The sequence below is a fragment of the Suncus etruscus genome, chromosome 12, assembly GCF_024139225.1.
Source record: "Suncus etruscus isolate mSunEtr1 chromosome 12, mSunEtr1.pri.cur, whole genome shotgun sequence".
Lineage (NCBI taxonomy): Eukaryota > Metazoa > Chordata > Mammalia > Eulipotyphla > Soricidae > Suncus > Suncus etruscus.
Window position 1 is genome coordinate 74254582 of NC_064859.1, and position 24860 is coordinate 74279441.

A 24860-nucleotide genomic window follows, 5' to 3' on the forward strand; every position below is an offset into this window, starting at 1 on the left:
CATGTACACAGATGTGGTTTTATTATAAATTGACTCGAATTCATTTAATTAAAGAAACAAAAGCTCTGACTCTTGGGACCCACTGGCTGGCTCAGTAGCAGAAGCAACTACCTTGCCATTGTGGGAGTTTGGTCCCCAATGCCACCGACATGCATGAGCATTATGTCTGTGGCTGTGCTGTCTGGAACCTCCAGGCAACAGCAAAGTAAGCAGTCTCAGTACATAGTCTATTGTGTGAGAGCACCACATTAATGCTTATGGCCCTGGATGGACACTGCAGCTAAAGGTGTACAAGTTAAAAGGGTGCTGCTCTGAGCAGGCACCAGTGCAAAAAGCACTGTGAGTAAAGATGAGCATCTCATATAGAGTGATAGTACAACAGGTAGGGTAGCTTGCCTCGTATGCAGCCAATCTGAGTTTAATCACCAACACCCCAAATTATTGAGCATCTCCAGGAGTGATCCCTGAGTACAGAGCCAGGAGTAAGTCCTGCACACTACTGGGCTTGGTCCCCAAACAATCAAAGAAGAGCACCCAGTGACATGACCCCCTTTCACAACAGCAAAGGGAAAGCAAGGAAGAGGGAAAAGTGAAAACACTTTAAATGTTGGGGGAGACACTCTGGTGGAGGATCTGGGCTGAACTGTGTTATGCCCCAGATTCTATCAGTAATGGTATTAAAATGTTCAGTCAGCACAGAAGATAGGGAATTTCTTTCTACCACATAAACTTACCTGCCTGTTGCCCCTCCACTTTTTCCCCATTCTCATTACTAAACCAGGAGTTTGAGACTGAATTCACTGTCTTCAGGTGAACATTCATGTGTGATGCTGATATCCGATAGGAAAGGGAACCAACCACTAGAGTGCCACCCAGTAAATCAGAGTTTTCACTCTTGATTGTGTGGCTTTGAGGCTTAATGATAATTAATTGCTATCAGGTAGATGTGTGGGGCCTGCTATATATAAATTAATTCATATATATTCAAATATATATTAAAATTCAAAGAAGGGCCCGGAGAGATAGCACAGCGGCGTTTGCCTTGCAAGCAGCTGATCCAGGACCAAAGGTGGTTGGTTCAAATCCCGGTGTCCCATATGGTCCCCCGTGCCTGCCAGGAGCTATTTCTGAGCAGACAGCCAGGAGTAACCCCTGAGCAACTCCGGGTGTGGCCCAAAAACCAACAAAAAAAAAAGTTCAAACATTTGGGGGCTGGAGAGGTGTGTGAGGTAAGACTAGTTAATAGCCCTAAACAAAGATATTCCCCCAGATATTCTCTTTCCCTAAACCTCTTCTTTTGGTTATGTAAAAGCCCACCTGGAGTACTCGACCTTCCCCCTACTGGTATGGGGAACTGATTTTGAATAAAGAAATGGGTTCTCACTTTTGGTGGGCACAGAGGAAGCAAGAGGCAGAGAGAGTGAAAAGCAGACCGACTTCAATGAATCTTTTTCTGACTGCCTGGTATTATTTCTCTGCCATTACCCTGCTTCATCAGACCCGTCTGCCTAAAGGGTTGGAAACAAGGTGACTGGAGTGGTCTCACCATACATGCATTTTTATTTTACAACAGAGGATAAAGTGCATGCACACAGCCGATCCCAGTTCAGATCCAAGCAAGATAGCAGGACCCTGTTTATCAGACAGTTTTGATGTAAAATATGAGGTATATGGTCAGGAAGAAACAAAGCCAGATACCCAGGTTTGTCGGGTAGAATCACAGATAGTTTTCTAGAGAAAGGATGAGTTAGGAAAGCAATGAATCTGGGTAGAAAACATCAGCAGAGACGCTGAGGCTGACACTTGATTCTTCTACGTTCAATGGAGAAGTGGAGGCTATGAATGAGGTTGGAAAGAAAAGAAACTGATATCTTTGCCGGGTTTCTGTATGAGGACTGAGTTTGCCAATTTAACTGGTGATTCCTTCCATTGTATAAGCCATGGAGGAAGTCCTAAGAGATATGGAAGAGATGGGAATATTGGGGTACATTGCCTATCTCTTTCACCAAATTGAGAATCAAGACTCAATTTGAGGATCAAGACTTTTCATCAAGACTGAGGATATGTACAAAGCTCATATTTTCCTGGTCCTCAGACTTGTTTGTTTAGAATCTTTCTTAGAGTATTTGCTGTTATCCCAGGATTGTTTTGTTGATAACAGCTATATTTGTGTTGCATAACTTGCCTTCACAGATTTTTATTCTGCTAATATGTTGAATTCTGTTTAGGATGAGGAAGTGCCTGGTAATAAATGAGAATGGAGAGATTGCTACATTGAACATAACATGGATTTTCCATTTATTTCTCTTGTAGCTCATGTGGAAAATGAAGAGCAATATACCCAGGCTCTGGAGAAGTTTGGTGGCAACTGTGTGTGCAGAGATGACCCCGACTTGGGAAGTGCATTCCTGAAGTTCTCAGTGTTTACCAAGGAGTTGACAGCACTGTTCAAAAACTTGGTAAGTGTTCTTATATGTGTCTGTTAGCAATCAGTGTGAAATGTCTGTAGTAGGAAAAGTGGTACAATAGAGGATAATTGAAATTATCTATCTGATAAGCTAGGATTCATAGCTCTCCTGTAGTTCCTAAAAGAAATGTGTTTTCCACATAGACTAGGTCAACTTTAGAAATAACCTTTAGCTTTTATGTCCTAATAAGACATTAGATTCAGCTCATCACTGCTAAAATGCACAGCTGTGGAACAAAATGGTTAAATGCTTTCATCTTCTTAAGGGCCCCTGACTTCCATTTTAATCATTTCTAAATTGTGTAGACTGAGCTGTTTCTGGTAATTACACTAGGCATTTGAACTTGCAATATTTATTAAATATGTTTCAGACTTGCCTTACACAGTAAGGTAACCTATAATCAAAGCACAGAAATTACCATGACTATGAAAGGCCTTTTATGTTCCCAAATGCAGAGCTTAATAAAGTCGTTTTTCAAGCAAATGGAAATATGGTGTTGGCCCTTTCTGTCTGTGGATGTTGCTTGTTAATGCTGAGTGAATGAGTTTCTTTCTTAACCTTGGCAGCTTTGTGCCATGCTTGTGAGAACAGAATCCAGAAGTGGACAGCCTGAGGGCTTTTTTGACTGCCCAGTGGTTCCTCCATGAGGGGCATGTCCATTGGCATAGCCCCATGTCTTTCCTTTCTTTCTTCCTCAGCTTCTTGCATAGGTTCATGGAAGACCAGACCAGGTCAGAGACTCAATAACACTTTCTCTAGAGTCACAAACAGTGCCTTTTTCATTTTTTCTGTCAGCAAACTCATAGCAAGTGAAAGAAAGGGCAGTTCATTATTTCTCACAGTGATGATGATGGCTGGCTTGTGAGTCTGACCATAAAAGTACAGAAACAAGGGGTTGCAATGTTTGGTGATAGCCAGAAGAGAAAGAAATAGGTCACTGAGGGGCTGGAGTGGTTGTGCAGCGGAAGGGTGTTTGCCTTGCATGCGGCTGACCTAGGACAGACTGTGGTTCAATCCCCTATCGTCCCATATGTTCCCCCAAGCCAGGAGTAATTTCTGAGTGCATAACCAGGAGTGATCCCTGAAAGTCAGTGGATTGGATGTGGCCAAGAAAGAAAGAAGAGGGAGGGAGGGAGGGAGGGAGGGAGGGAGGGAGGGAAGGAAGGAAGGAAGGAAGGAAGGAAGGAAGGAAGGAAGGAAGGAAGGAAGGAAGGAAGGAAGGAAGGAAGGGAGGGAGGGAGGGAGGGAGGGAGGGAGGGAGGGAGGGAGGAGGGAAGAGAGAGAGAAAGAGAGAGAGAAAGAGGGAAAGAAAGAAAATAGGTCACTGAGCCTGCCCCCTCCCCCCTCTCTCTTACACACACACTTATAAAATATTTGTTGAAATTGGTAAAAAATAAAACTACTGCTATGCTTGTTTCTTTTCTTTTTTTTTTTTTTTTGAATTAATTTGGAATCTCTTGGACTTTTAAATCAAGTCTGCTGTCCATTTCATGACTAGAATGATGGTACAGCATTTGCCTTGCACATTTCAAGTCAGGTTTGACTATTTGTACCCTATAAGATTCCCTGATGCTGCCAGGAGTGATTCCTGAGTTTAGAGCCATGAATCAGCCCTGAGCATTGCCGAGTATGGCCCAATCCTCCCTCCCCCGCAAAAAAAAGTTTATTGCCCATTTATACCATCCAGAGTATAGGCTGACAGCTCATGTGCTCCCTAGGCCCCACCCTGGCAGTCTGCTGATTAGGGTCTCACCACCCAGTCAGATAAGGTCTTTCAAAAAAAAACACTAGAGAAAGTCCCAGACTAGAATTCTATAGATGCTTAGCCTGTGGGGGGTCCTATAGTAAAAAGCACCAGCCTAAGCCTTGTCTCCCAGACCCCTTTATGGCTAAATCCCTTCTATGCACACAAAGCTAGCAGCCAGCTTTTTAGTGCCCAACTCTTAAATATGAATGAGCAGTCTCCAGAAATGAAAGCGAGAAATTAATAGAGAAAAAGGTTGGAGGTAACAAAGGTAATGCACAGAGCAGAAGAAACCTTGAAAGAAACTGTATTTAATTCCTCTGGGAAATGGGATAAGACTTTGTACCCAGGGAGGAAGAGAAAAACACAATTTGTTGTTAATGGAGGGGGAGGAGATGATTGGAAGCAAATATTTTTAAAAATTAAAATTTAATAGGAAGGACAGAAAGATAGATAGCACAGGGGTTTAGACTTTTTGCATGCAGCTAACCAGGGTTAAATCCCCTGCAACATATATCATCTAGTCTCTTTAGCACCATCAGGAGAGTGATCCTTGAGTGCAGAGCCTAGAGAGTAATCCCTGAGCTCAGCTGGGTGCGGTTCAGAAAAAAAAAAGTCCCGAGGGAATAAGAAAATATTTTTAAAAGTAAATAAAAGGCCAGTGAGAAAAATTAGAGTGAAAGAAATTACCCAGAAAATAGATCAAAAGGATTTAAAAAAAAGTGGGAGATACATAAAATATGAGTCTAAGATTATCCCCCCTAGGGCCAGCATCCAATTGACAGGCATTTCAGGAAAAGAAAATAAAGGAATAGAGGAGGCTGTTGTGAACACAGCAGAACAAAAGACAACCTCTGAAACCAAAGGCTCTGCATGTCCTTTCAGAAAAACAACCCACCCAGGGCGGCTCCATGTGAATGGCCCAAGATCTTCCAGTCTTTCAGAAACACCAGATCTGTAGCAAACGCCGCCTCAATAACAGTGCAGACACTGAGCCTGCTGAAAAGTTGCATAATTTAGCCTGCCACTGTATCCTGATCCCTCGAGCATGGAGCATGAAGGCAAAGTGTTTTCAGAAACAAGGCTCCAGAATGATTTGCACCCACGCCTCATTTCTCTGACACTCCTAAAGGATGAGCATTAGTAATGTGGAGGGAAGCCAAGAGAAAGGGGCATATGTGAGCCAAGAGGCAGGCAGTGAAAGGAATTACAGTGGGATCCTGGGCAAAGGGACCAGGGAGCCTCGGTGTGTGCCCCTTGCCGTGCTGATTTATCTTCACTCACCTGATCTCTGCACCTGGGTTTTCTCAGCTGACAGTGTGGTTGGGGGTGGTGTCCAAAGAGCTGATCTTGCTCTCTGGATGGTCATGCCCTTGCCAACATGAGACCTGGAACCAACTGGCTTTTCCTCAGTTATCATTGCAGGCAGCTGGGGTGAAGCAGGAACAGCTGATGCTTTTGTTTGTTTGTTTTGTATTGTTTGGGGGAGGCACACCTGGTAGTGTTTAAGATTTATTTCTGCCTCTGCATTTGGATCACTCCTGGCAGTGCTTGGGCACCATATGGGATGCCCAGGATTGAACCCTGATTCACCATGTACAAGGGAAATGCCCTGCTTACCGTGCTGTCTTTTACACCCTCTGCTCTTTTTCTTGATTTTCAAAGTTAAGTGCAAGGCAAGGCCACCAACCACAGCTTTGGCCATTTTCTACGGCAAGTTTCTGTGTAGCCACATTTTACTGTGCTCCTGGTGTGGTAAGCACAGAGAGAGCCGTGTTCCTGCATCTGATGAGGGCACACACAGCAGGGAAAATAAGGTCCACGGGACAGTATAATCATTCATATCCAGGTCTTTTCTTTTTTCTTTCTTTTGGTTTTAGGGCCACACCTGGCAGCACTCAGGATTGCTCTTGGCTCTGCTCTCAGAAATCGATCCTGGCATGCTTAGGGACCATATGGGATACTGGGAATCGAACCTGGGTTGCTCCCATGTTGGCCATGTGCAAGGCAAACACCCTGCCACTGTGCTCACTCTGGCCTCCAGATCCAGCTCTTAAAATTGCAAACCCATTTCATTGTAACATTATAAAGAAACTAAGGGCTTTGTGCCAAGACTGATGGGAGGAGGAGTCTGAGAATGGAAGGAAAAGCAGGGGAATGTGTTCCAGAGAGAAACACAACATGGAGTTGTGGGCCCTGGCCATGGAGTGGCCAAGTGCCTTTGTTTCTTGCTCATTAAACAAGGATGAGAAAGTCATGCTTTCCTCGTAGGATCAGGGGCAATAGAAAAAGAAGAACTGGGGAGGGATGTTTATTACAGAAATGCAGTTTCCAGGTGGCAATACAGTAGGAGGATCTGTCACTTGGTTCAAGTTCAGGTGATCATAAATTTTATGCATTGGTTTTTCTTCAGGCATTTAAAAAATAAATTTGAGTTCTGTATAGCTCAAGTTTTCTATTCTACCTCCACAGAGAATAATTGGCCCCTTACCTGCTTTAGCGCATGCAACAGTATTTACAGAGCAAGTAGAATGTCTTCAAAGGAAGGCCAACTTTGCATGAAGTGAGTTTTTTGTACTCCTGGGTTGGAGTGCCACCTCAGAAAAGTCGACATTTTTTTTTCTGAAGTTATACAGGATACAGAGGAAAACAAGGCAGCTCCAGAAATGTCACATGAAATTCAACTGGTTATAAAATTAGTCTAGGGGCTGGAGTGGTGGTGCAGCGGTAGGGTTTTTGCCTTGCACGCGGTTGACCTAGAACAAACCTTGGTTCGATCCTCTGGCATTCCATATGGTCCCCTGAACCAGGAGTGATTTTGGGCACAGAGCCAGGAGTAACCCCTGAGCATCACCGGGTGAGGCCCCTCCAAAAACAAACAAAAAAATAAATCAGTCTAGTTTCTTAGGTCCTTTTCTCCTACCAGATTGAGTGTAAGAATCCTGAAAAAATTTTCTGAAAACCACTTTGGAACTAAGAAGTAACTTTCTTACTGGTACTACATTATAGAGTGAGTTTCTGGAAGGTAGTTACAGATGTCTGGAAGGTAGTCTCTGTCTCTGATGCCGGAGAATTGGTGGACCAACACTTGGTAAATGTCAGGTGGAGGCTCCAGTGTGAGAACCGGGAAGGGCCCTGGTGCTGAGGAATTTCACTTCATTCATATGAAAAGAGGAACATGGAATTTCCAGTGACCAACATGCTCTGAGTCATTGTGTTTTTGTTTTATTTCTTTCACACACTTTAGTTGGAATTATAACCATAAGGGAGAGAGACCTCTTTTGATTCTATTGGCGTGAGTAGTGGCTGTGTCTCTACCCACAGTGAAAGACTTCTCACCCTACTGCAGTGCTGAAGAACAACTCCAGATTTAAACTGACTCTCCATGCTAGCAAGCTCATCTCCTGGTTTCAGATAGAAATCTTGGTTCCAGTATGTTCTTGCCTTTCTTCTGGCTTCTTTTATGGAAAACATCTTGTATTTTCCCGTGTCTTTTGTTCATATCAAATAGGGCCTCAGTCCTAATTGCATCATTTGGGAGAAGAGGGCTTAGCATTACTGGAGCTTAAGTGAATGAACTAGGCTATAATCTAAGCCCTGCCTCGTCACTGAAGCTTGTGCATACATAGTATATTCAAATAGTTCCCCTTAGATGTGACCCAGACTTGTTGACTTTTCCATGTCTGCATCTGCTTTTTAATGTTCTGTTTGATTCCCTGCTAATCCCGGGTGTTTGCAACTCTCAGTGTCTGTCTCCAGCGTCTCGTTCCACAGTACTGAATGGGGGCTGGGTTTGTTAGACTTGTACATAAGGACTGTGCAGTTCTTTTCTGCACATGAGTATGTGGTACACCATTGTGGGCTGTGAGAGTCTGGAGACTACTGTGATCTCAGATCCTGCTGTAAAGGAGAAGGCAGCAGGTTGCAGAAACATGAGAAACAGCGGGCAGAGGAAGAGACCAGGAGGCTTCTCAGGGCAGTTTGACAGTGGAAGTAAAGGGTGAATCTTTTTTGGATAGGAGGGACTTGCATCTAATTTTTGGTCCCAGGGAAGACGCTGGTGGCGGAAAGTAATTGATGGTACAGAAAAGAAAGAGTGGGCTCGGAGCATTAATACTATAGGCAGGATATTTGCCTTGTGTGCTGCTGACCCAAGTTCGATCTCCAGCATCCCATATGGATCCCTTGAGCATCATCAGGAGCACTTCTTTAATGCAGAGCAAAGAGTAACCCTGAGCAACATCTGTTGTGGCCCAAAAAACAAGTGAACTGAAAAATCAGAAGAGAAGATGATGATGATGAGCTGTAGGTATCCATGTCCCTTTCTCTCGTACTGGAAATACTTTCTGAGAAGGCACAGAGGTATCATCCCAGACTGGGCTACCTGGGAAATACCAACAGCCATTATTTTCTTCTGCATCTCTGTAAAGGAGCAGGGCCATTTGTGTCCCATTTAACTTTCTTATAAGTTTCATAGTAGTGCTGAGATCTCTGCCAGGAGTCAGCACCATGAAGGACAGGGAAGTTCTGATGTTCCCCCAGGAAGTTGAGCCAGGATGCCCAGGGTGGAGATGAGGCCGCAAAATTGCTTCTGACCTTGGATTTTCAGAGGAAAACAGTTAGAAAAGTGTCTTTATATCTGGTTGATGACTTAAAAATGTTTTGATGTCATGGGGGTCGTCAAAGAAGTTGTAGAATGAAAGAATCCTGGGTTCTTGTGTGCTTCCCCCAGCCTTGTAAGAGTGAGCTGTGGGGGGGGGGGTTAGCACATTATAGGGAGGTTGGAGTGGACGATTCCACCATTTACTCTCTGATTTAAGAGGGAGACAACAGATCGCTCTTTTCTTTCCACTTAGAACATGAACAATTGGGGCCGGGCGGTGGCGCTGGAGGTAAGGTGCCTGCCTTGCCTGCGCTAGCCTAGGACAGACTGCGGTTCGATCCCCCGGTGTCCCATATGGTCCCCCAAGAAGCCAGGAGCAACTTCTGAGCGCATAGCCAGGAGTAACCCCTGAGCGGCACAGGGTGTGGCCCAAAAACCAAAAAAAAAAAAAAAAAGAACATGAACAATCTGAGCAGCGTGACTGCCTGGAATGCTATGGTAAAGACAGAAACCGGGTCAGCCTGGTTCCCCTCTCTCATCTGGTGTGAAAGTTGCCAATATGTTTTTGGCAGCTGGCTGGTTTAGATCTTTCAGTTTGTGTTAAACACTCAGGATGGGCTTGGACTCCCTGCTCTCGCATTTAATTAAACACACCATCAAAATGACTTGGCTGCCAAAGGAACATGTGTTCATGAGGGCCCCTTGTGAGCGAGAGCAAGATTGCATGGGGGTTTGGAGTGATAGTACAGCGGGCAGGGTGCTTGCTTTGCACGCAACCAACTTGGGTTCCATCTCCAGCATCCTTTAGGGTTCCCTGAGCACTGTCAGTAGTACTTCCTGAGTAGAGAGCCAGGAGTAACCAACCCCTGACCATTGGGTGAATGACCCCCCAAACAAAAAGACTATCTGGGTGTCCTTGCACATGTGAACATATGTGTGCAGCAGCACTGGGAGCATGCTTTCACAAAGACCCTCATGAATATGTATATGAACATGTGCTCTTGGTTGGTAAAGACTTTAGGCAGTGCTGATACAGGCTATAGAAAGAAGTCTTTTCTCTTGCTTCCAAAGGAAAGTGACCTAGGTTGTTTTCCATTCTTAAGATTCTTTGCTGACTTACCACCCCATAATGGAGAAGGGGAAATTCTGAGGTTCACAGCACCACCGCTCAGTCTCATAATTGCTTTTGCTCTCATCTTGTGTTGTCCCAGAGACTGAGCTTTTTAGCTGTCTTGGATAGTAATAGAATAGGTAGAATAGGTTTCATGCTCAGCTCAGTTCCATACCCCAGCTGTGTGAGCAGGGGACAGAGTGTGTGACTAACCCAGTAGAGCGTTTGCTTGCACAAAGCCCATCCAGGATGGAAGGTACACACACACACACACACACACACACACACACACACACACCGTGCCTGCCAGTAGCCCATCCAAGATGGAAGGTACACACGCATACACACACATCCAGAATGGAAGGTACATATACACACACACACACATGTATCCAGGATGGAAGGTACACACACACACACACACACACACACACACACCTGCCAGTAGCGATTTCTTGTTATTTATGGGCCACACCCACTAATACTCAGGGGTTACTCCTGGCTATGCGCTCAAAAATCACTCTTGGATTGGGGGACCATATGGGATGCCTGGGGATCAAACCATGGTTTATCCTAGGTTAGTGCATGCAAGGCATACACCCTACCGCTTGTGCCACCACTCTGGACCCCTGAGCACAGAGCCTGAAGTAACCCCTGAGTGCTGATGGGTGTGGACCCTCTCCTCAAAGATAAAGAAAAAAAAAGTCAATGATCCTGTCAGTCAACCCTATATATTGGATGCCAGGGACTGAACCCAAGATGGCTGCATCTCAAGCAAGCACCTTACCTCTTGTACTATTGCTTCAGCCCTGAATATTTTCTTTATGCCATTTTACCCAGTATGCCTGCGTCTCCAGAATTTTTCTGCTTTCAGCACCTCTTTCAGATAAGCAGCCTCTGAAAAGAATGTAGAAAAGTGTTCTTTGAACTGGCCAGATACTTGTTGCTTCAGGGCTGGCTTGAATGAACAGCAACTACCTCTGTTAGGAATGTTTTTCCATTCGATTTTCACGTGGCCTTCTGCCCAAATACTACTTCAAACAGGCGTCCTTACCACTGTTTGAAAAGGTCCTGTCCATGAGTAACCACAGCAACCTAATTGGCAATATTTTTAGTAGCCCCACCCAACGGGGCTCAGAAGCCTGTTGAATTCGGCATGTGGCTCAAGAGATACAGTACCCAACTTGCATGACTGAGGCCCTGGGTTTGATCTGCAGGTTTCTATATGGCCTATGATGAAATATGGCTCAGCAAAAAAAAAAAAAAAAAAGAAGAAGAAGGAATGAGCCATTGATGCAACAGCATGTAAGATTTCAGAGCAAGACTTCATCTTAAAAACAGATATAAAAGATGTGGACAGGGGCCAGAGTGGTAGCCAAGTGGGTAGCAACTTGCCTTGCACGTAGTTGACTGGGGTCAATCTCCTTTAGCCCATATGGTTTCCCTAGCCCACCAGGAGTAATTCCTGAGTTCAGAATTAGGAATAACCCTTGAGCACCTCCAGGTGTGGCCCAAGTATAAAAATAAAACAAAGATGTGGACAAAGGAAGTACATACTTCATAATTTTATATAAAGAGCATTCTAGAAATGGTGACAGACGCAGAACTGTGGTTTCCTGGGGACTGCACCTTGCAAAGTGAGGATTTGGGAGGTGGGGTTTATAGAGAGGCAAAAGGAAGCTAGAGAGTGATGGCTGTGTTCATTTTTCTGAATTTTGGCAATGGTTTCAGGGTATGTGCATGCCATAACTTGATAAATTGGACATTTTAAATGATCTGATCTTCAGGAAAGCTGGTTGCATTTTTTAAAAAACTTTATTGATTGATTGTTTGTTGGGCCACACCCAGTGGGGCTCAGGGGCCACTCCTGGCTCTGAACTCAGAAATCGCCCCTGGCAGGCTGGGGGGATCATATGCGATGTCGGGAATCAAACTGGGTCCCTCCCAGGTTGGCTGCATACAAGGCAAATGCCCTACCACTGTGCTATCTCTCTGGCCCTGGTTGCATTTTTTGTTTTTTTGTTTTTTTGGGGCCACACCTGGTGACGCTCAGGGGTTACTCCTGGTTATGCGCTCAGAAATCTCTCCTGGTGTAGGGGACCATATGGGTTGCCAAAGATTGAACCGCAGTCCATCCTAGGCTAGTGCTGGCAAGGTAGATGCCTAACCGCTTGCGCCACTGCTCCACACCACCACCACCACCACCCCCGGCTGCATTTTTTAAGACATTGGTCTAGCACATTTGCAGTTCAGTAGAACTTTTTGCACTGATGGTAAGTAATGGCATTTATTCTGTTCAGTGTAAGAAATGATTAGAATGGCCTTTTTTTTTTTCTCTTGAGCAGGTATTTCTCTCCTGCTTTCTCCACTCTGGAGAATACTGCATTCTCTCCCTCCCTCCTCTCCCCTCCCTCCCTCTCTTCTCTCTCTCTCTCTCCTCTCTTCCCTCTTCCCCTCCCTCTCTCTCCCTCCCTCCCTCTCTCTCTCTCTCTCTCTCTCTCTCTCCTTCCCTCTCTCTCTCTCCCTCCCTCTCTCTCCCTCCCTCCCTCTCTCTCTCTCTCTCTCTCTCCATATCTAATTTCTTTAAAACCTTTTGCTTCACTATTATAAAAGTGAAGCCATAGCACACATATTTTTTGAGTACTTGGAGGATGACTCGTGAGATTGATCCAATTATATTGAATCAAGATCATTCCAAATTATCTTGATTTAGTTTCAGTCAGTTTTCATTTGATGGGCACTTTGACAGGAGGTGTAGACAGTCAGTGCCTGGAGCAGAGCTCCCATAACACCCCCAACAACACCCTCTCACCCTCTTGTGTCTGAGACATCAGCCCCTGGACACAGCTGGAAGCTTGCGAGCACTGTCCCTGCAGAGCAGGGGATTTGCATTAGCAAGGATACTTAAGAATGCCCTAATTAAAGCCAGGAGCTGTTAGGCTTTTTTTCTCAGCTTTCTACTCTGCTGCTGTGACCAGTGCCAAAGATAAATTCATTCATTTGCTTTGTTTGTGGGATTGGGGTTACCCAGGTACTGCTCAGGAGTTACTCCTAGCTTTGCACTCAGGAAACACTTGGTAGTGTTTGGTGGAACTTACAGGATACCTGAGATCAAACTTGGGTCAGTCTCGTGCAAGGCAGTGCCTACCCTCATTTACTTTTCCTTGAAATTTCTTTTTAACACTGTGGCTAGGCAGCAGTTGAATAAAAATGCCACAGATCTCTCCTCTCAGGTTTCTCATCAACTAGCCTTTTTAAAATAAGCTTACATATGGTCAGAAAGATAATATGGGGCAAGGATCTTGCTCTGCACGTGGTCAGCCTTGGTTCAAAACCAGCACTGCATATGGTTTTCTGAGATTTGGCCCCTGAGCACAGAGCCAGGAGTAAGCCCTGAACACCACTAGGGTGGCCTGATCCCCTTACCCATCCCCCAAGAAAAGCGGAAAAAGTTTTTACATGACACAGATAGATTCAGATAGAATCTCTGGCTGGTAATGATTTGATTATCAGAGGGGTTGGGCTTTTTATTTTTGGACACAGTCATTTTTATTATAGTTGAAAAGTTGGGGTCTTTTAAGGTCTTGGAGGAGAGCTCTGGGAAGATTTGTCCTCTATTAGATTTATGAGCCTAAAATTAGGAAGCTTCAGCCCAGTGGGCTTTCCTGTTTGGGGTTCACTTTTTTGGTTAGTACATTTTAAGAACTAGAGCAATGATGCAGGAATTTTGCCTATGTCCTGGCTTCTCTCAGTAGATGCTTTGGACTACATCATTCAAGTATGAGACATAATCTCTACCAAAATCAAAGAGAAGGTATCCTGGGGAAGATGTCCTGGTGACCTACATACAGCATGAGAGGGTTCAGCTGGAAATTTGGCCAGTTCAGCAGTAGAAGTGCAACAATACCCCCTGAAAATAAAGAGAGGTACAGAGGAATCAGCCGGAAAGGTTTTAGAGACTACAAAAGTGACAAAACTAGACTCAAGGATATTTTAGACCAAAATAATAAAATACAAAGCTGAGGGTCCAAGATGACCTTGTGTTGACTATATCACTACTCCCCCAAACTCTTCTCCTATCTCTTTGTTAATCAACTGTAGCTTTTGCGTGTGAAGGTTGTGCTTGTTTTCTGAGAGCTCTGTCTGCCCCCTCACTGACTGAGTCATTTTATTTTATTCATAGTCAACTTCATTTGTGAGATGACAGGCCTTTGAGTACTTACTGATTCATCTTGTTAGCCATATCCAGTTGAACCCTGGAAAAACAGAGGAGAGGAGGGCTTTTACCGTAATTGCCCTTGGTATTCGATCCTCTTTAAGTGATGGAGATTAGAGATTTGCTGTTTCCAAAAAACACTTTGTATAATGTCCTTGCAAAAAGGCACAGCATAACACAAAGCCCAAAGCTTGCTTGGTGCCAGTGAAAGTAATCTGGTTGGGTCACCCAGGGATAATTGAATTCTTCCCCTACATGATAAAGTTTTCCTTGCTCCCATATTGAGACAGGAGACAGGGCTTCCTAAATATAGGGGCATGTGATTAATCATCTTTGGGCTAGGCTTTTCATCTCAGCCAGAAGACGAGACTAGTTCTATAGTTGAGAGAGTGCTGGAGGCTGCTGTGGCTGAGGAACCAGGCTGCTTTGCTGATGGTTCGACCTGCCAAAACAGAGCATCTGGCCTGCAGGGCACATGTGCTCCGCACCTAAACAGAAGCAGGAACAGTCATTTCCTGGGACGCTCACCCTGAGTCACAGCCTCTGTGCCATGTGGTTCCTGTAAACAGGCATGTAAGTGGTGGCAAAGGCAGGCTGAGACTAAAGCCAGGGAATGTGGAAGCCTCATCACAATCCACAGTGGGGATTGTCTGTAGCCGTTTACTTTTTGAAAAACCCAACTTTAATAAGACTCTATCATTAATCTCATCCATCTTAAGTTGGTAATTTTTGATAAACTACCAAGAATACATCACCATGAGTTTGGGAACATTGCCTGCCCCTCTTCCATCTACTCCAATATCACTCAGTGCTAATCCTCATCCCCAGACAATCACGAATCTACTTTTCGTCTCCGAATAATTTAGCTAATTATTTTCCAATTAAAGAAGTAACAGTTTCCTATTTTAGATCATTCAAATGATTCCTAAAAAGAAAACTGTAAGCAGGGACAGAATATTCAAGTAGACCCATCCGGAGTACGCGGTTAAGCTCTTTCCTTCCAGGCTTTCCCTCTTGCTAACATGGTAATAACAGACCAGAGAGATAGTAAGTACAGTAGGTAGGCTTTTGCTTAGCTTGCAGCTGATTCACATTCCATCTCAGGCACTTCTTTTTTTTTTTTTGGTTTTTGGGCCACACCCGGTAACGCTCAGAGGTTACTCCTGGCTATGCGCTCAGAAGTTGCTCCTGGCTTGGGGGACCATATGGGACGCCGGGGGATCGAACTGTGGTCCTTCCAAGGCTAGCGCAGGCAAGGCAGGCACCTTACCTCTTGCGCCACCACCCGGCCCCCTCAGGCACTTCTTATGGATCCCTGAGCACCACCATCATGATCCCTGATTGCAGAGTCAGGAGCAAGTCCTGAGCACTGCTGGGTGTGGATTAAAACCCCAACATAAAAGTAAATAAGCATGATGTTCCTGTGTTTGGCTACTCAGGTGAGCACATATATTCTCCTTTTCCCAATGCCTCTTAAAGACCAGTTTTATTCTACCCTTTCTAAACCTGTGTCCATACACCATGCTCAGCCAAGGTTTCCCCGATGTCCTTGCTAAAAAGCAATACTCTCTTCTCTGCAAATCCGTCTTATTTTATTTGTGGTTCTTTGAGTTTCCACGTGGTAGTGTCTGTAATTAAGCGCTCTAACTTCTTTTAGGAGCTGTTGAATTTCTAAGGATTGTGGTTCTATTTCATCTTTTGTCTCCTAAGCCCTTTGCCATCCTTTGTAGTATCCATCACATTTGTGACAACAGTTGAATATCATGTTCACCTTTAGACTGTGCATCCTGTCTCGGGCACTAACCCAGTAAGGTCACAATTGAATGAAAGGCTGGTAACCATGGTTTAAATTTTCATTCTTTTTCACTCTAGTATTTCACTCTGGCTACCTAAGCTCAGTTTTTCTCCCTGATGCTAATTGGAATGTTGGCCTGTCAGTACCAAGGTTCCTCGCTGAATTAAATAACAGTAGTCTTAAGATAAATATATAAATCAAACTATGACTAATAATCTTTTCCCTGCTTTAATAAGCTGAAGATAATCTTGTGTTACTTGCTCATTTATGTATACACTTTAAAAAAAAACAACTGGCTAAGTGTTAGAGTACTTGTTTTACATATGTGAGACTTTGGGTTGAATCCTAGCTACACACACACACACACATACATACCAGTAATCTACCATAATTCTTCCCAGAAGTACAACTTAGTGTGTGACTCATCTTAGTGCTGGAGGGATCACAATGTGGTGCTGGGAATCAAACCCAGACCTCCTGCATGCAAAACATGTGTTCCAGCCCATTGAGAGCTATCTCTATCCAGAAATGCACTGTTTACTATAAACATTGTGTTTATACTCAGTGTTCAGAGTTGTTCTAGGGCCAATTGAGACCCTTCCTGTGGGTTTTTTTTTTTGTTTGTTTGTTTGCTGCTCCCTTTCAGCTCTTTTCCAGGATCCTTGAAGTCCGAGTCTATTGTTTTTTGTTGTTGTTGTTGTTGTTGTTGTTTTGGTTTTTGGGTCACACCAGGCTGCGCTCAGAGGTTACTCCTGGCTCTACTTTCAGAAATCACTCTTGGCAGGCATGGTGGACCATCCAAGTCTACTCTTTTTTTTTTTTTTTTTTTTTTTTGGTTTTTGGTTTTTGGGCCACACCTGGCGTTGCTCAGGGGTTACTCCTGGCTGTCTGCTCAGAAATCGCACCTGGCAGGCACAGGGACCATATGGGACACCGGGATTCGAACCAACCACCTTTGGTCCTGGATCGGCTGCTTGCAAGGCAAACGCCGCTGTGCTATCTCTCCGGGCCCCCAAGTCTACTCTTGATTCTGACTATAGGCATGGCTCCAGAAGCATCTGGGTGAATGGGCACTGGCTTGAGCCTTAGTAACTGGGACAATTAACCTTCTTTCTGAGCCCAGGCCAGCCTGTCCAACTGCTGAAGCCAAAGCCAATTATTTTTTTTCCATAGGGAGGTACCACTATCTCTAAACAGTGATATGAAGCATACATGGAATACCTTAGACTTTTTTTTTTATTTAATTCCTGGTATTTGTTTATTTAATTCCTATATTTGCTCTTCCTCTGAGACAGGAAGCACCATGAATATCATGTCTTGTTTTATCTTTGAAGCCAGCTTGTTGTCTACAAACAGAGACTCATTTAATGCATGAGTGAATGAATTTACACATGCATTTGTTATGTGATGTTTAATTAAAGGTACAAATCTATGGAAGCCTCTCTCAATTTTCTTTCGATGTTCAGAAAAATATTTGGTGTATTGTTTTGCTCACCTAGTATTTCAGAAGCATCTAACTGACTCAACCCTTCAGCTAGGTATTATGGAGAAAAAATGAAAATGGAGTGCAGTAGAGGCTACGTTTTAGAATTTGTGGTGTTAGATTGATTAGCTTTAGTGCAGGTAAAGGTGAGAGACTATACAGTGGTTAGGATGCATGTCTTGCACACAATACAGCCATCCCTGGTTCAATCCCCAACACATCGTCTGGTTCCTTGAGTCCAGGAGTGACCCCTGAGCACAACCAAATGAAGCAAATAGATAAAAAAATTTTGGGGATTGGGTGAGGATTAGTTTTAGTGGGGAAACTGGAGATATTTATCGAGAAGATCCTGATGGATGGGAAAACTGAAAAGATGACAAGGAGATTTCAGTGGAATGAAACACATTGAGCATGTGTTTAGAATAAGAAAGCAAAGAACAGGGGCCCGGAGAGATAGCACAGCGGCGTTTGCCTTGCAAGCAGCCGATCCAGGACCAAAGGTGGTTGGTTCGAATCCCGGTGTCCCATATGGTCCCCCGTGCCTGTCAGGAGCTATTTCTGAGCAGACAGCCAGGAGTAACCCCTGAGCACCGCCGGGTGTGGCCCAAAAACAAAAAAAAAAAAAAAAAAAAAAAGAAAGCAAAGAACAGCAAAGGTTTTCAGCTGATCAAAAGTGAAGCTAAAAAGTGGCCAATGAGTAATGGGGGTTATGAGGTCATGGAGGCGCTTCAATACAAGACCAAGTTTAGTCTTTCTTAGGTACAGTCTGCCAACTTTGTCTGTTAAACTGTGAAGGAAGGGCTGGGCCAGGTAGAGACTGGGAGATGGTGGCCAAACACTGGAGAATCCAGTGTTTTATCCCTGAAATGGACAGTGAGGTCCAGTTGACCAAAGGGGTAAAATGGGTGAGCTTGTGAAGAAGCAACCAATGGCAGTATGAAGCAGAGCAGAGAGAAAGCAAAGGTGACGTCCTCAAGATGTTAGAGAACAGAGTCAAAGAAATAGTTTGGAGGGGTGGGGAGTGGGAGTGGTGAAGTGACCTGTGTGGTCACATCTGTCTCTCCCCATAGGTGGGGTGGTTCTTGGACCAGACCAATCTGCACTGGAACTTTTGTGTGGGGAGGGGAAGTCAAGGGTACCTGCCTTGAGGAATTATTCATTGACACGCCCTTTGGCTTGTCATCATTCCTTCTCACCATCCCTTGGAACTGCCTTCAATCAATTTTTCAGTATTTAAAAATTTAACTCCTGAGGCTATTTCCAGCAAATCACTATAGAGGGAAGATCAGCTCATGACAAATGTTGAGTTGTTTAAAGCAAGGACAAAAGTTGCCCTTAAAGGTATTTATCTGAAATGATAGTCTTTAATCAGTCATTTCTCTGATAGGACTGACTGATGATGGTTGATACTATATTCCTAACCTATAGTTTTCAATGAAAAATTTCTCATTTTGAAATGCAATATGCAAAATAGTTTGTGGAAATTAGACCCCATAATGCCTTAAAAGTTATACCTATGTTTGATCTTCTTATTTAAGATAATTATACTAACATAAAAATTTCCTTTGTTAAATTATAAGAATGAATATAAGGGGCCGAACGGTGGCGCTAAAGGTAAGGTGCCTGCCTTGCCTGCACTAACCTTGGACGGACCGCGGTTCGATCCCCCGGTGTCCCATATGGTCCCCCAAGCCAGGAGCAACTTCTGAGCACATAGCCAGGAGTAACCCCTGAGCATTACCGGGTGTGGCCCAAAAAAAAAAAAAAAAAAAAAAAAAAAAAAAAAGAATGAATATAAGTCTCCTCTGAATTCATTCTCTTGCCTTTCTCCTTCCATTGCCCTCAAATTGAGGCCCATGTAACCCAGTGCTATCAGTTTTGCTCGCAGATATGGTGACATCTGAGCCTGAGGAAATAATCAAGTGTATCTGTTAACTTTCTCATTGGGCGAGGACCCTTACAAGGTGTAAACCACAGGCTATGTCTCAGGCTTCTTTGTACCTTTAGCTCCATGTTTTTGATTTACTGATATTTATATGGCCAATGGGATGACCTTGCTTTCTCCCAGTGTCTGGAGAGTTTGTTTCTACTTAACTTGTTTCACCACTAATTTCTGACCTTCTTGCTACAGAGAGGCAAACGAAGACTTCACTTAAAACCTTATCTTTCTTTTTTCTAATCTTTCACTAGTAGTGGATGCGCTCACGCACCCATGTGTGTGCACGCGCACACGTGACTTTATTCTCTTAATTTCATTCACAAAAGAAAGACCCCACCCACCCCCATGTGTGTTTTATTTTTTTTATGAGTACTTTGAGGACCTAGCAGATCACAGCCCTTGCCCATGGAATGGAACCATGATATTAAGAGAGAGAGGTGTCCCTTTCGTTCAGTGAACAGAATTCTGCCATTGACTATTTTCTTCACCACATATATGTATATAATTATTTCCACAAATTTCACAACCTCTCACAAAATCATAATTGAATAACAGAAAAGGTGACTTTGTGGAAAACAGACCTAGACTTTCCACTCGTCATTTCTTCACTGCTAAGATAAAAATCACCAGGAAACATATAAATATGAATAAGGCTCTTACACTTGTGCCAGTAAGGTTGTAATAGAAGGTTAATTATTAGCAAATGTTCTTTGCCTCCGTCTTTGTTGTCCTTATGGTGCATAAGAAGGGAAATTGGATCAGAACACCCATTTTGGTTTTGTTTTTTAGATTCAGAACATGAACAACATCATCTCCTTCCCGCTGGACAGTTTGCTGAAGGGGGACCTGAAAGGCGTGAAAGGGGTATGACACCAAGTCCTGTTCATTGGGTAACTGAAAGGATTGCTGTTGTGCTGCTGACAAGGCAGCAGCCATGTTTTGTCCTCGGTTTCCTTTATTGACCATCTTTGTCTCAGTAGCATGATCATGTCCTCTCTGGCCCTTCTGCTGGTGCTCTAAGTGATGACAGAAGAAGGGCGGGAAGGAAAGAATCAGGCCTTTGGCAGCAGTAAATGATCCTTGGGCGCCATCATTTGAAGTGAGGAGACAGACGTGTGAGGAAAAGTATATATATTTTGGCTGTTGTGTTTCTGATGTTTGGGCACAATGCTGAAGTAGTTCTTTCCTGCATTTTCCCAGTACAAACAAATGTACCAGGCCCAGAATTTCTGTGGTTCTGGGGAAGCCAGAAGTAAAGGATCAATAAAGACTTTCAAACCTCAAAAAAAAAAAAAAAAAAAAAGATGATTTGTGAGGGAGAGGGGTGTCTCAAGACACTGGTTTCTTTTGATTGGATCTGTGCATGGCCATACCCGAGCACAAGCCAAAGTCCAGCCTGCCAGATCTCTGAGGGCTCTCAGTCTCCTTCCTTCAAAGTGTGCCTGCCTAGAGCACTGATGTGCAGGAAGAGCTGGGCCTGATGTTAGAACTGTCAGAACACCGAGGATCTCTTACCCAGAGAACACGCCAGCCGAGTTGGGAAAACCAAAGGAAAGAATGAGGATGGTAGTGGTCGTATACAAGTGGAGAAAACATGACAGTGCAGCACATGGGATTTAGTGTGTAGCTTAAAGCCATGAGTCTGCAGAGGAGCTGAGAAAAAGTAAGCAGAGAGAGGAGGGCCCTTGCCATAAAGCTTAGGCCCTGTCATCAGACCACTGAAAAGAAAAACCAGACTTAAAAAAGTAAGCTTCCCCCCCACCTCCCACTGAAAGATTTATTTTTCCAAACAAACCTGCTGATGGAAATCTAAATGGATGGGGTCTTTGATAGAATTAATGATTCAGATCATTTTGGAGCCAGGCTCTTATCAGTTTGAGGGCATGAGGTAGAAGAGGAATCAGAGACCTTAGAAGGTGAATGGGCTTTTTAAAAGTCTTTTTATTGGAGCCGGAGAGATAGCATGGAGGTAGGGCGTTTGCCTTGCATGCAGAAGGATGGTGGTTCAAATCCTGGTATCCCATATGGTCCCCTGAGCCTGCCAGGAGCAATTTCTGAGCATAAAGACAGGAGTCACCCCTGAGTGCTGCCGGGTGTGACCCAGAAACCAAAAAAAAAAAAAAAAAAAAAAAAAGGACTTTTTATTTGTACCCAAATCCAGGATTGCATATTTTTGAAGGTTCATCTATTAATAGTAAAGTTCCCCTTTTTTTAAGAGAGAAATAAATTAAAAATACTTGCAAATGAAGTGTCACGTTTTTCTAGGTTTAATTTCAGAATCAGCCCACGGCAGAGGTATAGGGGATAGATGAAACAAGGTGGACCTTGATTTTTTTATCATTATTATCACTTTTCTGTCTGCTTTTAATATATTTTATAATAAAGTTTTAGAAAAAATACATTCCTTTACTAGTTTAATTAATAACTCTTAAATCCATCCATTTCTCATGACCCAAATGCCCCATCATGGGATCACATGCATCATTTATTACAGAAATTAATGCTGCTTTCAGTACTAGTCTAAAGTTAAGTCAGTTTATCTAGCCCAGAAGTTAATGATTAGTCCTGTTTAATTTATGTCTCTCTTGTTTACAGGATCTGAAAAAACCTTTTGATAAAGCTTGGAAGGACTATGAAACAAAAATGTGAGTTTTTATTTTTTAAAATAGGCTTAGGCAATTTGGGGTTCCAGTTTTAAATTGAGTTTTTAGTACTTTGAAGTACTTTAATCTGTTGTCTAAATAAACCTTAATCCGGGAAAGAATTTACCCAAAACTGTGTTGCTGTGGTTTGTTATGGTGTCAGGGGCCTTCATATTTGGAGTCTAAATTTAGTGATGTTAACTTTTTAAACAAGTTTTCTTTCATCCCATCACTTAGGTCATAGTAGTTCTAGAATGTTCTTTTCAAAAAAAGTTAATTGAAGAAATTTTAGACTAACTTCTCTAACATGGCGTTTATGCTCCTACTCTGCCCACTTCCCCTAAATACTATCACTATTTGATATGTTTATTACAAAATGGGGGGGGGCACACTTGCTGATGCTCAGGAGTTCTTCCTGGCTCTACACTCAGGGATCACTCCTGGTGGTGCTTGGGGACCCTATTGGATGTTCAGGAAGCTAGCTTGACCCATACAAGGTAATCATCCTACCCACGACACTGTCACTCCTGCTCCTCTGGGTCACTTTCACATCCCATCATCCTGGTGATCTGTGATAATCTGCTTCTGGCTTAGGGTCTGTATTTCACTTTGTCCCCAGGGAAGTTGGGACTCCCCTTTGGCTTTATTAGGTGATTTCATTTTGAGAGAGCTGAAGAGCCAGTTGGTTGGTCTCAGAAAGCTCTGCAGTCTTCGCTGAGACAGGCTCCACCACCACTGCTTGTGGGTTTCTGGCCTTCATAACATGTCCATTCACCTTTTCTCCTTCCATGGAGCTAGCTGGCATCAAGTTTGAATAATGGTTTTGATTTTTTATTTTTTTGGTTTGCGTCACACCCAGCAGCACTCAGGGGTTACTCCTGGCTCTACACTCAGAAACTGCTCCTGATAGGCTCAGGGGACCATATGGGATGCTGGGATTCAATCCACTGACCTTCTGCATGCAAGGCAAATGCCTTGCCTCCATGCTATCTCTCCAGCCCTGGTTTTGATTATTTTAAGTATTTGAAAATAGAAAGGTTTAAGTGCTTCACATTTTGTTTAACACCTACTTGTACCTGTACACTTTCCTCCTGGATCTGAACTCAGGATTCACTTCTGATGGGCTCAGGAATATAGAGGAACCCAGCAATCAAACCTGGGTCAACACTGTACTGGCTGTACTAACACTGTGGTCCCTATTGTGTTTGTGGTTTTGTTTGTTTTTTCTTTTTAATTGTTTTTTAAATTAATATATTTATTTAAGCACCATGATTACAAACATGTTTATAGTTGAGTTTCAGTCATAAATAATGTACACACCTCCCCTTCACCAGTGCAACCTTCTCACCATCAATACCCCTATTTCCTCTCTCCCCTAACCCCGGCCTGGCTTCGAGACAGGCTTTCTATTTCTCTCACTATCATTCTCATAGTTGTTGTTAGTGTAGTTATTTCTCTAAGTACACTCACCAATCTTTATGCTAAGCTTCATATCATGGGCTGGTCCTTTCAAACCTCATCTCTATTGTCTCTGGGTATTATTACCATACTATCTTTTATTTTTCTTAAACCCCGCAGATGAGTGAGACCATTCTCTGTCTATCTCTCTCCCTCTCTGACTCATTCACGTATTTGTGTTTAAATAGCTATATTTGGGATAATATGGAGTTTTCCGAGTAAAAATAGAAGCTTTAACATAAAGCATTCCGATAAAAAGAGAAGTCCTCAGAAGAAATTCATTTTTAGAGGTGAACTGCAAGCCTTTTGTTACTTCTTTTTTCCTTTTGTTTATTGTACCTCAGGGGTACTGTTCAGGATCCTGTACATATGCTGCAGCCCAGCCTAAGGTTTTAAACCAGCCTTAGCTATCTGGTCAATGGGGAAGTAAAGTTACTGTGGGATAGTAGGGTCAGACAGATGGCTCAAAGGGCTCAGCAAGTCGTAAGCAAAGCCCCAGATTTAACTGCCAGCACCATTGGTGGGCAGCATCATACACACCTTCACATCCTGTGGCAAGCATTGAACATTCAAGTCTGGTTAGCTGAGTATTACTTGGGCTGGTACTTGAGCCCTGTGAGTATTGGTAGTCCCCAGCCCAATTCATCAAATAGGATACCAAACCTGTGGTATTCATTCCATCTTGGAAGTCTTCAATTTCTACCCCCTAAGTTGCTAGAATTTCTGAATTCTACAGTTTTGCTTTTAGTTTGTTGCTGCTGCTGCTGCTGCTGTTGTTGTTGTTTACAATGCACAGAGAGAGGCTTCACAAGAGAACCCTTTAAAGGTCCCCTCAGCCCTAAGAGACTCTACTAAGCACTCCCTGACTCTTCACCATAGTGTTCTGATCAGTGCAGTCAGAAATGAAGGCTCTCTGGCTTGTCCCTGGGCTGCAGTAAGTTTACAGCATATCAGGCCCAAGATGGACTCAAGGACTTTTGCCCAACTGCTCTCAACTGCCCCTCAGATTCCTGGTGGGAACTGTATCACTGAACCCAGGGCACACAGAGCATCTGAACCCATCGTCTGAAAGTCTGAAAGCCTGCCCTCGTTCTGAAATTTTAAGTCTTGGAAGGAGAGAGAGACCGAATTCTGTAAAATCAATATATACATGATTTGAGTGGTGGTAGACTTGCTTAAAAAATTCCAGAGTATGAGAATGAGGGAAAAAGCAACCTTTTAAACTTGAAGTAATTCTAGAGGAAATAAAATAAATCACTATTTACTCATTTACATGTGAGACCCGTTTGTTCTAAGATGCCTTTGACAAATAAATAACAAATAGTTTGGGAGCATCTTTTATATTCCTGGGCAGACTTTTATACCTGATTTTAGGAGAGTAGCCAACATCTGGTCTGCGAT

The 24860-nt window shown here is 43.5% G+C and overlaps 1 protein-coding gene across 1 annotated transcript in view; it reads left to right on the forward strand.

The window, feature by feature from the left end:
• ASAP2 (ArfGAP with SH3 domain, ankyrin repeat and PH domain 2) overlaps window positions 1–24860 on the forward strand; it is a 187925-nt gene that overhangs the window by 91858 nt on the left and 71207 nt on the right. The window contains exons 3-5 of the mRNA XM_049784516.1: window positions 2314–2459; window positions 20149–20223; window positions 21955–22004. Coding sequence (XP_049640473.1) covers window positions 2314–2459; window positions 20149–20223; window positions 21955–22004 — 271 coding nt within the window. The remainder of the gene's footprint in view (window positions 1–2313; window positions 2460–20148; window positions 20224–21954; window positions 22005–24860) is intronic.